A 16545-nucleotide genomic window follows, 5' to 3' on the forward strand; every position below is an offset into this window, starting at 1 on the left:
CGTTTTTGGCGGTCAAAGAGTTAAGGTTTCAATTTGATGCTGACCTTGTCAAAATGTATATTAATTGTACAAATCAGTGAAAGGCTTCCACTTCAGATATGAGTTAGGAAAATTGTAGAAATGATTTATTTATTTACTTTTCTTTGATGTATCAATATGAGTGTAATGAGAATTGTATACATGAGTATGTTGATGTATTATTATTGTGTATTTCTATTAATTTTATTTACATATGCTATATGAGTAGGATTATATATTTTCTTTTATTAAAATGTAATCTATTGTATCAAATATGAAATAAGTGATAGGATACGAAGAATAAGGGGTAGGACTGGATAAGTTTTCAACTTCTTCCTACTCCCTTGAACATATAAATTGACATTTATTGTATGTTTCTTTTATTTTACTTTTGACTTTCTTTGTTATTTGTTTATGTGTGTGTGTGTATATATATATATATATATATATACATATATATATATATATATATATATATATATATATATATATATATATATATATATATATATTAGCCAGTTTCTTATAGTAATGTAAATGCTAACACATATGCCAAATACAACTCTGTCGTATAATGAGTTCAGATACTTTTTTAATACTGGGGGCGGGGGCCCCCCCCCCACACACAAAAAAAAAAAAAAACTAAGCTTGACATTTAATCACGGAGATTGGAATTTGGAGCACTGCAGGGTTCTGCATGTTTTGATTTGCCTCAGATTTACATGAAACATTCTTTCAGTCACAAGTAGGTACAGGACGGAACCCTTTAGAAGGAGTTTTTTTGTTTTTCATCTATTGTGAGGGCAAAAAATCACCTCAAACAAATATATACGAAGATGTTTTCAAGTGGGAGCTTACTTATAGTACTGCGATAGGTCCCATAATATCAAAGATGTGAACTAGAGGTATTAACATCCATTATGGATCAATGTATAATTGAAGAAAAGTCTTACGTGGGTTTCATGGGCAAGGTACACAAATACTAAAAACAGACATACGGTCTAAGTTGCAACTTATTGGAAAGACAGAAGATGCAACTATGAGTATGTTGAGCATGAATGAGTCTTGAGTGGTCACTGATGCATGATGACATCATGGCTGAGATGCCATGCAGTGTTGAACTACAGTGTAGGCTGGCTAAAGTTATTAAATGCGGAAGAATTCCAGCAAAAAAAAAAATGGTAATGGTTCTTGGATGGCATGATATTTGGCAAACATAACATGGCATGCTGTTCTACCCAAAAAAAAAAAAAAAATCTACGGACAATATGTCCTTGTTTTTCCCCTTCGTAAATATTTTACAGCTTAATGGAGATCCCGCAGAGTCAAAAAAGCATCCATCTTTAAAACATTTAGTGAGCTAAATGGTCATAAAACACTAAGATTTGCCAAAAGGGTGAGATAATATCACATGTTCTCAATAAAGTAAATAGTTCTATCAAAGTGTCAATACAAGTAAAAAAAAAAAAAAAAAAAAAACACGAAGCAAGTCATACTCTATCCAAGACTACACTGTTTAAAGGAAAAAGCCACCTGGATTTTGAGTAATCCTGGTATGTTGTGTCTGTATGGAACCATCCAAAGTTTGGATGCGTCTGTTGATGACTTTGATAGAATGTTTAAAAAAAAAAAAAGGGCACTTAAAGAATATTTCCATACATTCACAGCCCTGAGGGAAAACGGCAATTCTTGTTTATGCACAACATGAGTGACATTTGAATTTCTTGTTTGTTATTTATTGACCTTTTTGTCGGTGTTGCACTTGCTGGCTTTGGGGGCAAGTGCATAGTAGTGGCACACAGACCCAGACAAGTTGTCCATCAAACTCAGCTCCCCTTCCATTGAACCCTGGATGACCAGGGAGACTGAGTCAAACTGTGCTCTTTTCTGGACAAACTTGGATAAAGCAGAGGAAAGAGAGTGAGGCAGCGAGAGAAAGAAACGTAGGGACAGCAGAGGGTGCAGATGGGACAAAATGACAAACAAATGCCAGGAGCAAGAAGGAATACAAACAAAGAAAGAAAACGACAGTTAATCAGACAGAAACAGATAAAATGACAGAAAACCGTTCATGTCATGCATATAGATTCTTTGCAGCAACTACTGCGCCAGCCACAAGAAGGCACTACAAGATCACAGTAGGATAATCCCAAGAAACCAGAGTGAAAGATAGAGCCATCAGCAGAGAGACAGCATCTTAAAGGGGAAACACACAGATCGCAAGATGTCTATTTCCTATCCCCCAAAGTTGTCTGGAAATAGCTGTTGAGGAGTACAACAAGGCCATGCGGTCCAGCTTTCCCATGGCACTATGACCTGCCTTTGACTGGCACGTCCTCCGCAGGGACCAGCAACAGCCACACACAAACTGTACAGTAAAACCTATTGGACAGTACCATAGTGAAAACTGTACTAGAAAAAGTGTACATGTTCATCTGAGCTGCATTTCAAAATGGAACAGTATATAATATGACCTACTTTGGGTATACATACAAGGGGTCCTCATTTTTATGGCTTAGTGTTTTTCAAACAAACATTTGCATTTAATTGACAAATAACTCGCCACTTTTCACTTGTCATCTAAAAATATAGTGCTCTATTTTATTGTTTGGTGTTTTACAGTAGTTCATGTTACAGAATTAAATGTGAATATGTGACACTCATTTATTTACATTGCGCTAAACCAAACGCTAGAGTTACTAATTATTGAGTTTGCCAAAAATGTCAAACACATGAGAAATATTATCCATTTGGGGGGAAAATATACAATTTCAGATTTAAAAAAAAAGGCAGGAGGTTCCACAGTAGTCTTTTTACAATTGTAAATGTAAGTTCATTCAGAAACAAAAAGCTAGCTAGCTAGTCTTAGTAGCTGAGCTGGCTAAGTAACTGCAGTAGGTTATGTCATGTGCCTGGGGGACAACAAACAGGAATTCATTTCCAAAAGAAAAAGCATAAGGCAAACAAACAAAAGACCAAAAGCAGATACAAAGTAACAAACAAAACACATTTGGCTAACTCTGGCAAAAGACAGGACAACTGACAGAGATTAGAGAGACTAACAAACAAATGACCCAACAAAGAGTGCAAGGTTAGGAGGGAACTAAATAGAAGCAAACTAACGAGACAATGAAACACCTGGACATGAGTGGCAGAGGGTGCTGATTGGATGACACAAGGGACCGGGATGACAAGCACGATGACAATGGGCACACGTGACAACTAAAGCCTAACTAAAACCAAACCAAACAAAACACAGATCATGAGAGGTTAGCCTTTTGCTTTACAAGCTAATAGCCGACCACAAATACACTGTTTACTATGGAGCAAACAATCGTACTGTATTTCTCACAGAACTACGCTATAATCCACATAGCTGTCTTATCCTTAAACTGCAATTATATAAGTCACTTTTGGTCTTAGTTTTTTGTAATCCTTTCAACCTCTAGTTAATGTGTGTCAGACCCCAAAAATATTTAAAAGGCTCGGCTAAGAAAGTGAATGGCAAATACAATTTTGGGGGGAAATTGGATCAGTACACTGAAGGTAAACCAGAATGGATCTTGTACAAACCAAAGGTTCTACCTGTGTGGTGAATTTGATCAAATATGGTCCTGTCGGGAGTAGTGATGAACTGAAAGCGGTTAAAACACACCCAGTGAAGAATAGACATTATTCAGTAAAGTTATTTCATAACCCAAGCTCAGTGCCTTACAGCATGAGCAAGAGAATTCATGAATGGATTACACTACACTCTCAACGACTGTAATGAGTCGCGTCGTGGGTGTCATTTTATTGGTCGTAAAATGTGGTCCCCAGCAGAGGGGACTACAACCTCACAGTATATTTGTGAGAAATGAACAGATAAAGACTTTATCTGAACGTGTAATGTGCTCCCATTGCTGTAAAAAAAATGATCTGAATATAAAATGGCTTTTGGAACTAGAATAAGTGCAATTTCTAAGAAATTGCGTGGGAATGCTGAAAGCTGAATGCTAGACTGAATGCTCATGAAGTAAATTGAAGGATGATGTAAAAATTACAAAGTACTTAACTAGTAATTAATGCTACTAGTAGTAGTAGAAATAATAATAGTAGTATTACTAGTAACTAGTAATTACTACTACTAGTAGTGGTAGTAGTAGTAATAGTAATAGTTGTAGTAGTATTACTAGTAGCTATTAATTACTAATAATAGAAGTGAATGTGTCACTGAAAATTAAATTGAATGCAATAAATATAACGTGTTAACCGAATGACAAAGAAAGATAAATTGTGAGAAAATTACAAATGATCAATTGTAGATGAATCATAAATGAAAATGCAACCAACCTAAGATGGGGTTCAAACCCTCGCCTCCTGTTTACTAGGCACAGGTCTGCTTCAATAGTCTACCCACTGAGCTACAGAGACTTGCTGTCATCATTGAAGTGTTGTGAATTGCCATTGAGGGACGTCTCACAGAACTATCTTTACTTGGTGACTGATTTAATACCAAAGTTCTGCTTTTCTTGTATGTGTTTTGCTTTCCATATGCACACAATTCTGGGCAAATGTGCTCCTAAAATATTCCAACTGAGACGCTATAAATTGTATTCCTTACCTCCGAAGGGGGTTCCAGGCATGATGGAGGCTCTTCTCTGATGTTTACAGGGTCTCTGGGTATATCAACAGTGGGCGAGTCCACACCCCTCTCCTGCGCCATGTCCCCACCTCCAGTAGACCTCCACGGGGAACCCCCAGAACTGGACCTGTCCATGCCTATTGTAAGAGGATTGAGCTGGGGCGACCTCGTTGCCATGTCTCCCCCATCGCCGTGTAGCTCAAGCTCTAATTCCGCCTCCAGCTCCGCCTCTTCCTTGGCTTCTTTGTTGCTCTCTTCCAGGTGCTTCATCAGGACAGCGATAACGACATTGACCAGGACGAACTGAGCGGTCAAGACGAAGGAGACGAAGTAGATGGGAGAGACGACGGTGTTGTAGCAGGTACTGGTCTCGTGGGCACAGTCCCTTAAAGTGTCCTGGAACAAATTTATAGAAAAAGGGATTTGAGGTCACCTAAAAAGAATATACTTGCAGATACAAAGGAGGCGGGAAAAGAATCTCAGTGGATGCACTCATTGGCAAGAAAAGTAATGTACAGTCAGCAGTGGAAGAAGCCAGAATTGAATGCAAATGAATACTTGGGACACCTCTGCTTATGGCAATTTACCAACACACTAAAACTGCCACCTTTGTCACTCCATTTACAAATTTGTTTATTTCACCTTCATGATGCCATTCCAGTTGTCCCCAGTCGAAACTCTGAAGAGCAGCAAAAATGCCATTCCAAAGTTTTTAAAAGTTGCATAGCGTCCCAGGCCCTCACATGGATGAAGTTCATCACAAACTGGCAAGAGAAGAGAGGACGGGAATGAAGGATAAGCAGATAGTTCAAATGATACATGATGTTATGACTGTGACAAGACCGGATATTAACGTCACACGTACGTTTGTAGTCACAAAGCAATGGCAGACGATAAAGTAAGGTATGTTTGGGGGGACGACGAAACAGAAATCTTTTTGAAATTAATTAAAGAAGTGAATATTAATGCAATTTTAGATGGAAAACAGCAAAAAAATCACTCGTTTATCAATTACAAAAGCAAACTCATATGACGTCATTGCAGGGCGCAGTCGCTTCCTGTTCTTCTTCTTCTTTTAAATTAATGGTGGGGATCACATCTCTATGGTGTATACCGCCACCTACAGCGGCGGAGTCCCCTCTCAATATTCGCAAAAGAAGAAGAGATGATAACAGTCATAAGTCACATGACCGATTAGCCATTTTCAGTAAATTTGCTTTAAAAATTCAAAACAATTGGATGGAAGCCTGATTATGGCCCTTTATTAGTCCCTGTTTGTATAGTCCAGACATTTTGGCAATTTTGTGGACATTTTCGGGATTTCTTATTTTGTTTTTAGACTTTTTTTTTTTTTTATGATTTCTTTTCTGCCTTTTTTTTTCAATATTAATACATTTTCTGACTTTTTTGGGCAATTCAAAAAATATTTTACAGTCAATTCCTGCTTTTCTTTTGTTTTTGGACATTCTAGGTTACGTTTTGAACAATTTCTTTTCTGTCTTTTTTTTAAATTATTATTATTCTCTGACATTTTTTGAAATTTCATTGACATTATATGATAATTTTTCTGAGCTTTTTATTTATTTATTTATTTATTTTTTATCTAAAGCATTAATTCATTTGAAGATGAATTTATTTAAAAAAAACAAAAAAAAAACAAAAAACAAAAATGAATAAATATGTCCAAAAATATATATATAAATTTCTACTATTTTTTTAGAGAACCACAGGGAGCCACAGGAGAGGGACTAAAGAGCCACATGTGCAGAACTGCAGGTTGCAGACCCCTGGTCCAGACAATCTTATTTTATCATATAGCCCTTTATTCTGTCATATAGAAATGTGCACCAAGAGTTAGTGATTTACTTTTTTTGCTAGTACGTCAAGGTTTCTCGAAGCACGTCGTGGTTTACTCTCTCTACTTTTCTATGCAAGCTGTACATCCATGTGTTTGAAGTTGCTTCCATCCATCCAGCCCTGCTCTCTCAATCAAAATTTCTCCATCAAGTGTGTTCTTCGAGGCCATCTGAATCCTGCCCTGCTCTCTGTTGTTACTTTCTACTTTTGTTTATAAAGACTCCGTTTCCCAACTCCCATGTTTTGCCTGCGTTTGGGTCCTAATTCTGCACATGAAAAAAAAAAAAAAAAAGAAAGCTTGATATTTTCATGTTTAATTATAGTGGCCTTACTCAAGTCACCAAACAACTCTACTCCCAAGGCTGCAAAGATGAAGAAGAGGAGCATGAAGAGTAGACCGAGATTTCCCACCTGTGGAGTGAAAACAGGAAGCAAAATGGATTTGTCAGATTGCAAAATAAGAGGAACTCCACTAAGAGAACATGGAATAATGAAAATATAAAATATAAAGGCCTCATTTGGTATGGGTAATATGAAGTAACTGGCTTTGGTAAACTTTTTAGGATTTTTTTATTTTTTTTTGTTCTGCATATTAAAATTAGGCAAGATGTCAAACCGCCTGCAGTAAGACATTATAATAATTGAATTACAAGAGAAAGCAGTTTCAAAGAATCCTGTGAACATAGCAAGGTGCTATATTCTCACACATTTTTTTTTCACCTCCAAATTACCACCTGAAACACCTTCAAACCCGCCTTTGCACCTGCATTCACTTACTAATGACTACAAGGATGCCTTCAGATGTGGCAACAAGATCACAGTGAATCACCTTAACATCAACAACAACAAAAAAATGTTTCGGCATAATTGCAGCATAGCTTCTGTTGGGATATGAACAATCCATGTCGGGGGTGGACGAGTTGGGAGTTGCGATGATGTGGAAGAAAAGCAGATTCAGTGGTTGTGATGTACCTGAGGCAGCGCTTGCATAACTGTGTCCAGCAAAGCCCGCATCCCCACCGCCATCTTTAGGAGCTTCAGTACTGCAGGCAAACAAACACATCGTAGTGATTAAGTTATTCCTTGAAAATTTCCAGAAATGTTGAGCGTATGGTAACTCATGCATGAAGCGACAAATGGTGTTCAAAGGTCCAGCGTTGAGGTAACACAACATGGTTAGAATGACTCGAAGGTGATTAACGTCACAACTAATGGCGCTAAAATGAACAAGATGAAAGCCATACACCTCTGCGAGTCATTAAAGCAGAGGTTACAATTTCAAAATAAACTGTGCAGGTATCATCAACATGATAATGAGACTTTGGCAGGCAGGAACCTTCTACTAAAACGATTATGACTTCATGATAGAAATAACAATTCTGCTTACCCAAGCAATGAAGCATATTCATCTTGTGATCTCACCACATTTTGGAATGCCTATTTCTCATAAAAAAAATGAGTTTTCCAGTTTTGGAATACACATCCAGCCAGCATTAATATAATGTTAAATAGTCTCCCAGCTGTTGATGAAGCCTGCAACTTGCATTGCTGTGAGATTTTTCAGTTTTCTTTATCTATATTAAACACATATCTCGAATAAGCTCTCTTTAATTGACTACCAAAGAGGTTGTTGTTTTTTTAAATCATTGTTTCAAGTTTCATCTGGATCTAAGCCAGATAGGGAGTAATTTTGATGTAAATCCCATTTAACCTTAAATCTGTCAAATCCAAGCAGGCTGTAATTTGTTACACTTGTATTTTATTACATTCCGCTCCCTCCAGAAGAATGAAACTTTAATTCCTTTAAGCCATTAAGATCCTGGATCGTAGTAGTTCACTCATTGATTTTGCAGGTGACAAATGTTAATGCCTTGGCAGAGGTCTGCACTTTCTGAGTGCGCTTGTTGCTTAATGATTTTTGGCACAAGGTAGCGGTGTAAAACCTGAATGTGTGACCAAAAAAGCTCATGTGTTGCTTGCTGGGCTTTCTATTTTGCATTTATTCCTACCGAGTTCATCATCTCATGTGACGCATTACGTGACGTCAACCAATTGAAGAATAGTAATTTCCAGCTCGTATAAATAAACGTTGCCACATGAGGCTCTCAGACAAGGAATGAGAAGGCAAAGTTTATCCAAGGTACTACCATCACCATCATTCATTAATTCAAGAAAAATATGCTAATTTTTGCTCCAACAATCCACAGAGAGGGGAAAACAAATATATCATTTGATATTAAACCAAAAGCAGCATATTTAAAATGAAAACTGTGCAATCTAGCACACAGTGAACTGTATAGATTTGGTGCACAACATGTGATGTAATCAGAAAAAAAAAAGGTAACACATGCGAGGTCCATTTTTCCTGTATTCAATCTGCATTGCTAATGTGATTGTATGTAAATGTGCAATCTCTGGGATTGTCTGGCCCCTTGGTGTCCCCCACCCCCTTCTTGAATTGTACCCCATCGGTTTAACAAGATAGCCTGCCACTAGGTCAGATGATTGGATGAAAGGAAACCTCTCCACCAATCAGCTGTTCCCATGACTTAAAACAGGTTTGTAACTTTTGTCATTGGTGGCTGTGATTTAATGTGAGTAGTCAGCCTTATGAAGTTAGCAAATTAGCGTTGATAAATATTCAAACTGTGAGTTGCACTAGCATGTTTGGGGCCATTCTCCCGACATGTGTTTGACATTCTCACAACAACGTCGTTGTTCTTCTGGGTGTCAAGCTTCGGGAATAATTTACCTTAGTAAATTATAGGATATTTAAAGTGTGTTAGGTTAGCACTGTCAGCATATTTAACCCTGTAAAAGCTGAACCATGAAATATGTGAGAGAAAATTCTGATTCTTTGTAAATATAGTATTTATTGGTCCTTTGAACAAACTTTTTTTGCTGTCGAAAATCAACTTCCATGTGTGACTTTTCATTTGTGTCATATTTGATACATCCGGTCACAACGCTTTAAATGAGTACATACTTGCACCAGCAGAAGCAAAACTAGCTCAACGTGTTGCACAAAAAAAAGAAGAAAAAAAAAGAGTAGGAAGAAGAAAACTTGGGAGAATGGCCCATTGAAATACTCTTGTTTACAGGATTGTAATTTTGCTGTGCCCTGTTTGTCATATCTAGGGTCACGCCAGGGTTAAGTTTGAGTTCATGACCTGTTAAGTTTGGGTTCATGACCGTGAGGTCAAGTGTCTGTTATGTACTGATGTATCAAGTGTCTGTTTTGAACTGATGTAACCAAGCATCTAGTCTCGACTGGTTTTAGGCTATGTGATGTCAAGAGCTATGTGATGTCAATAATCTTTACTCACTTTACCTGGTCAACAGCCAATCAGATAATTCCATGTCAGTTCTGTTACCCACATGTCTAGCCACAACCAATCAGATCGATTCCTCGTCTATATAAGCCTTCTGAGAGGTGTGTCTTTGTCGGATTATTGCCAATGTCTCTCTGTGCAACTCTCTTTGTTTATCGTCTCGTCAAGTTTGTTCCATGCCTCTCGATGAGAATAAATAGTTAAACTCTTATTTGTGTCTGGGATCCAACCTTCATCACATGACACTGTTACTAATTGTGGGCATTTCTAGGCCAGTTGTTTGAGTTTGTTTGCAAACAATTGGATTGTCCCTCGATACACCATGCTATGCTCTACTTTGTTCAAAATTGCGTGGAGTGCACAGATTTTAATGCAAAGGCAGACTTTCTACTCATTTTTTGTTATAGTGCTTGGCTAGGTTAGCAGCATATTGTATTTTGAATGTATTTCATTGGTATTTCTTTTTTTCTGCTCTCTCCACTGATTAACTGACTTAACTAATGGGCTCACAAAAATGTATGAATACGTTCTATTTAAAATATTGTCATGATCCCAAAAACGTATTTCTACATTTTTATTTATTTATTTTTTCTATGCAAGCACATACAGAAGGCTTTGATGCAACCTCTGACCTGAAGAGCTCGCTTAAAGCAGTGGTAGTTATTACAAAAAATGGCCAGCAGTTGGCAGCAGAGTATACGAGATCAACCAGGGCTATGTTGCAAAAAGTTCTTTTGGTTTGTGAATACTGATGAAACTTGGCTATATTCTAATGCTAATTGCTGCAAAACGGAAACAGATACTTTTTTTTCCTGATTAAAGAACAGACTCTAATCTTTCTTTTGGTAGGTTCCATATTTTTATAGAAATAGAACATAATATTTTGTGGGCCTTGCAAAGGGGGTTGTTTCAGTGAAAATGGGAGTGAATGAGTCCATGCTTCATCAATATTTTCATAAAATGTAGTTGCCACATCAGGTGTGCTCTCTCGCTCGCGCTCCCTAATATTTTGTAGCTCCCATTCATTTATCTTCCCCAAATTCCCATCATCGAAACTTTTCCCCTTGTCACTTAGTCCTCTTTCTCTCTCCTTTCACTTCATTGTGCAATCTATTTTCAGTTCAGGAGTTATTAATCACTGCTGCCGTCCTTTTCTTTCTGTTCCTTCATTTATTATTACATAGTCTCTCCATGCAGTCTCAGTTAATTGCAGCTTTATTCAGTTCCTGTCACGATGTGTCTTGGCTTTTCCCAACTACTCTTTCTTTACTTCTACCCTTCAATTTCTGACTGTGGTTTGTCAGCCGGCTGCTTTCGTCAGTGCCATCTGCTCGGCTCCGACCCAACCCAAACCATGCTGAGATCTGCCATATAAAAATGACAAAAGAGGGAGACTCCCAGGGATGCGGACGTGTTACAAAGACATCTTAAAATCAGTGAACTGCGAGGGAGTGAGCCTGAAGGTCTGGAGGCTGTTAGCTCATACCTCGTGCGATCCTCAGCACTCTCATGATGCGGATTATGGTCGGGTTAATGGGCAGTGAAGCGTTGACCTCGATCTCCTCCAGAGTGATTCCCATGATGGACAGCAACACGATGGCCAGATCCAGCTGGTTCCACCTATACATATACCCTCACGTCAATACAAAACTTGCATCACGTCCCTCCATCCACATTTTTACAAAAATAATGGGGCTCAATTAAATGTAAATTTCACTTTTGTGACTGTGAGTATGTGTAACTGACTGAAATTTTGGTTTCAGATTAAAGAGGAAGGCAACCCAAAATATTTTTTTGACAATATGTTCTATGCAGCCCCATTAGTCTACATATGGTATTCTGGTTAATATTGTGTTAGTGCAGTGCTTCTCAAATAGTGGGGCGGGCCTCCCCAGGGGGGCGCCAGGCTTCATCAAGGGCGGTGCGTTTGACCTCGGGAATTTTTTATTTTTATTTTATTTTATTTTATTTTGCACCACTACATTAGGGGGCAGTGGCACTCTCATTGGCAGAGTGTGCGCAGGAAGCATTTGCTCGGTGGTTTAGGGGTTTTGTTTGCACTGAGCATGTGCGCTTTGCACACAGCACAGACTATATGAGTATGAAGTGCAGGCACGAAGTGTAGCAGACCCTCAAGTGACACCATGAAAAAATATTTAGCAGGGATGAGAAGATAGGAGGAGAGAGACGGAGATAAAGAGACAAACGAAACTCGCCCGAAAGCTAAGACGAGGAAATATGGCGAAGCGTATCGGGGCGTGGGGGGGGCGAGATGTTTTATTCTTACTTGGGGGGTCATGACAGAAAATATTTGAGAAGCACTGTGTTAGTGAAACATTAGTTAAGCAGCAAAATCCAGCCATTTTTATCCATCTCAGGGGCGGCCATTTTGTCACTTGCTGTCGACCGACGATGACATCACAGTTGCTTAGGTCTCAGGTAACCAATCACAGCGCAGCTTCAGAAAACAGCTAAGCTGTGATTGGTCGTTGCCTGAGAAACACTGATGTCATTGTCAGTCGACAGCAAGTAGCAAAATGGCCGCCCTCTGAGACGCTGGTTTTGCTGCCAAACTCATATTCCACAAACATAATATTAATCAGGATCTCTTGTTGACAAGAAATGTTTAAGGTTGACTTCCCCTTTGAAGTGAATAACATTTCATATTTTGTTGCATAAACTCTTCCTTGCACTAACTGCATCAAGACAGCGACCCACTGACTTCACCAGCCTGTTTCATTCTGCATTTGAAATGTTTCCCAAGGCCTTTACTGAAGCCACTTTCAGTTTGTTTGTTTCTGATGGTTCACAGAAGAGCTTGTGTGTTTTGGATCACAAGCAGATCTTTTCTTTCTCCATACTTTGGCCTTTCCATCCTTTGCTAGAGTTTAATCTTGGTCTCATCAGCCCATAGAACTTTGTTCCAAAACTTTTGTGGCTCATTTTTGCAAAATCCAATCTGATTCTTTTTACAGATGAGTAGTTTGCATCTTGTGGTACGGCTTGTGGACTGTGATACGTTCACCACTGCTGATGTCACTAACTCTTGTCTTAGTTTCTTCACAGTTCTCACAATGTTTCTGTCATCAATTGCTATTGAGACCCTTGGTTGACCTGTTTGATGTCTGTTACTCAGTACAGCAGTAGCATCTTACTTTTTCAGGACTTTCCAAATTATTTGTGCAATATACTCTTCTCTCAGCTTCAAAATGGTTTGCTTTCTCTTATATTAAGACCAAAGCCAAAAACAAGCACTCTAATATTCAAACAAAAGGTGCTCTTCTGAGTGGTTTAACAGATCTAAATGTTACCATGAAATAAAAGCTGGAATTCTACTGTTAAACCGAAACCCAAATGTCTCCAGTACACAATAAAAACAAATGAATTGCAGTTACAATACTTTTGGAGGGGACTGTACATCATTTTTAAACATCTTGGGCAGCTTTTTGGGAGAAGCTAATTATCCGAAAAACAAGCCTAACTAGATGGTCAATTTTGCATCCAGCCATTTTCTATACCGCTTCTCCTCATTAGAGCTGTGGTGGACTATCACAGCTGAGTTTACAGTAAGAGGAAGCGTACACCAGCCTATCAGCAGTTACATATAGACAGACAACCATGCACACTCAATTTCACACTTATTGGCATTTTAGAGTGTTCAATTAACCTATGCATGTTACATTTGTGAAGAACAGCAAATATTTTTTGGAAGTCAAATAAACTTACATAAATGTTTGATTACATACTTTTCGGGGGGTTTTGAGTAATTCGACTAATTAGACAAGAATGAAATATTTTTCATTTTATAGAGCAAGACCACCAGCTGCTTCATATTCTGGCATTTTCTATCAACTTGCTCAAGCTGAAAATGTTTGGAACCTGATCAATGTATGAAACAATAACGATGAGTGATTGTGCTAATCATGTTCATCCAGTTCCCGTGTTTGAGTGTGTTGTATCAGAATCGACTCTGGCGAAGACCATGACATGACCTCCTTGTGATTAAATCGGTTCCAAAATCATGATACCTCCACTTGAGGGCTGCGTGAGGCTACTCTCATATTAATGAGAAATGCGCGCATGTGCGTGCATTCGCGCCACTGTGTGGTTTTCATTGGCAAGCCACAGATTTCAATGATATGAAATCATTTCAGGCAGCTTGTTTTATGGGTGTTTAATGAGGCGTTTTTTATTCATACAGGCTTCAACCATCTTCTGATGAGCTAATGAAAAAAAACAAAAAACAAACTGTTACCATCAATCTGTTGGAATTATGTTGTCAAAACCCAAAAGCTTAAGCTACCGCAAATGTTTGTTGGGAACTCGTCTTTGAACTGTCTTGGAGGCACTCTGACAAATCATCTCATCAATTCCATCCGTGGTGTGGTGTCTGTCAGCTACTCAAATACTAACTTGTCCTTAAAGAAGCGTCGGAAACCAAAGGCAACCAGTTTGAAGACGGATTCCAGAACAAAGATGAGAGTGAAGATGTAGTTGCAGATCTTCAATGCTTCATCCAGTTCCTGAAGATTGAACAGAGAAGATCAATATCATTAAGGCTGTCATTATTTAAAAGAAAACAACCTTTAAGATTGACCCAAATGTGCCAAAAGAACTCGGAATATATACATATATATATATATATATATATATATATATATATATATATATATATATATATATATATATATATATATAGATATATATACGATTATTTTTTTTTCAATCATAATAAATCAAACTACTTCATTAGTTAACTCATGATCAATCATAAATTTTATATATGTTCTATATGTACAAGAAATTTTTCTTCCTGAGTTTTCATACTCTTGTTACGATAAAAGGGGGGAAAATGTTACACTAAGAAATATGCCTGCATCTTTTAGTTATTGATACAGTATTTTCATAATAATTCATAAAACTGAGCTAAAAATTAGATGTACTGTAAAAAATGAGTGTGATATTATTTGTGTTGAGATCATTTTTCTGCCACTAGATGGCATAATTGCATTTGCAAGACGTTGGTGATAGCACAGTGCATATTTCTTTTCAAATTAAGAGCTGTTTAATTTTTAACATGAAGTAACTTGGGAAATTCTGCACAAAATTGTAAAATACAACTTGACCACAGTCTTGACAAATATTTTATCATTATTATTACATTTATTACTGCTAAATTTTGACTTGGACCTGTCTGCTGCAAAAAACGTAGTGACATTAAAGGAACTTTTACTCAAAATTAACACACTAATTTTGACAACCCTAGTATCTATATGCAAGTTGGAATAATCTTTGGAAATTGTCAGGTTAACATTATGACCCCACTTCCCCCCTTCGCCAAATCTGACCTTTGGCTGCTGGTAGTGCTCCATGGACATTGTAATGACGTTGAGCCCAATGACGATGGTGATGAAGAGGTCCAAGTAGTGGCTGGTGCACAGCTTGTGGATAATCAAACGGGTGGGGGAGTAATCGGAGTAGTAGGGCTTACTCTGAGCTTCTGTTGGAAGTGGGGTTTGGAGGGGGGGTGGGGGGTGGGGGACAGGGCACGTTGAAGAAGGAGGTTGGGGAGGGTGGCATACATAAAGTGAGATAGGAGGTAATATAATGGGACACTGTAAATTAGAGCTGCTGTGTTATGGAGCGGGCTGTTAAATCTGAAAAAGAGGTTAGTTAGTGGTCACGTCAATTTACAGATTTGTAGATGAGTGGGGCGAATCAGTCAAGGGGCAGAGTTGAAAGATGTTTAAGACAAACCCTTCTGTGGTTGGTTGGCATGAGCAAATCAATCAAATATCTTATCTTAATATTTTATGTTACAAGGTGATGTCAGCTACATAATGTTGCCCAATGTGTATGTCTGATTGAGCTTATCGACGAGCAAGGTGTCACTATATTTTTTTAAACAGAAGGTTTCACCATCTCACACTGTCCCTCTGATTGCCTCCTCTCATCTTTTTCCCACATCGCTCCTTTCAGGAAAAAGACCTAACATGGGAGAAATAGCCAGATTCAGTTGTTCCTCAACTCTTCCCTCCACCCAGCGATGGTGGCAGGGTGAACCCGATGAGGAAGGGAAAGGCTGCTTGACCTCTCAGTCGCATCATCGTACCATCAGTGAAAGAGAGAACAAAAGAAAAAGCCCTCTGGGTGATCTGAGCTCTCCTATTATACCCGACACCAATACCCATGACTGCTATTACTAATAAATTTGACTTATAGAGCTTTTCTAAACATGCAAAGAAACTATTTACAACTAAAATAGTAACAATATTTCTCTTTACAATTCCTTCAAAGATGTTTTCCTAGTGATCGACAAATGAAGCTTCATGAAGCACTTTCGACATTTTTTTTTTACTCCTCTAGATGGCACTCTTGTTTTAAAGATCCAGTTGAAATTTAATCAATATCCATTGCCTAGCCTTTATATCTAAACAAATATCACCATCTAGAAGAGTAAAAAAAAAAAAATTGCAAGTGCTTCATGAAGTTTCATGAAGCTTCGTTTTCCCAAACTTGAAAATCCTAAACGGATTGCCTTCTCACCTTTAACAGTTGTTAACAATAACAAACAAAAACTGGTAATGTGTTTCACCTATTCGTTTTTGCGTGTTTGATAAAGTTGAACAATGTAGGAGTGCTCCTTGCATCCTTCAATTTTTCCTGGCAGCCTGAGAGGACAGCAATTAGCATTCCCTTCCTCAAGAAGATTCA

The 16545-nt window shown here is 38.1% G+C and overlaps 1 protein-coding gene across 19 annotated transcripts in view; it reads right to left on the reverse strand.

Moving 5' to 3' along the window:
• cacna1g (calcium channel, voltage-dependent, T type, alpha 1G subunit) overlaps positions 1–16545 on the reverse strand; it is a 255234-nt gene that overhangs the window by 14969 nt on the left and 223720 nt on the right. For 10 of the 19 annotated variants that reach the window (XM_077503953.1, XM_077503942.1, XM_077503936.1 and 7 more), the window contains 8 exons: positions 15180–15331; positions 14245–14354; positions 11318–11451; positions 7472–7542; positions 6832–6910; positions 5285–5406; positions 4622–5038; positions 1762–1914 (listed from right to left, as the gene is read on the reverse strand). In XM_077503953.1, the coding sequence (XP_077360079.1) occupies positions 1762–1914; positions 4622–5038; positions 5285–5406; positions 6832–6910; positions 7472–7542; positions 11318–11451; positions 14245–14354; positions 15180–15331 (1238 nt within the window). The remainder of the gene's footprint in view (positions 1–1761; positions 1915–4621; positions 5039–5284; positions 5407–6831; positions 6911–7471; positions 7543–11317; positions 11452–14244; positions 14355–15179; positions 15332–16545) is intronic. The other 9 variants (XM_077503952.1, XM_077503941.1, XM_077503935.1 and 6 more) reach the window with 3 other exon arrangements.

This window comes from Festucalex cinctus, chromosome 17 (assembly GCF_051991245.1).
Source record: "Festucalex cinctus isolate MCC-2025b chromosome 17, RoL_Fcin_1.0, whole genome shotgun sequence".
NCBI classification, from domain to species: Eukaryota; Metazoa; Chordata; class Actinopteri; order Syngnathiformes; family Syngnathidae; genus Festucalex; species Festucalex cinctus.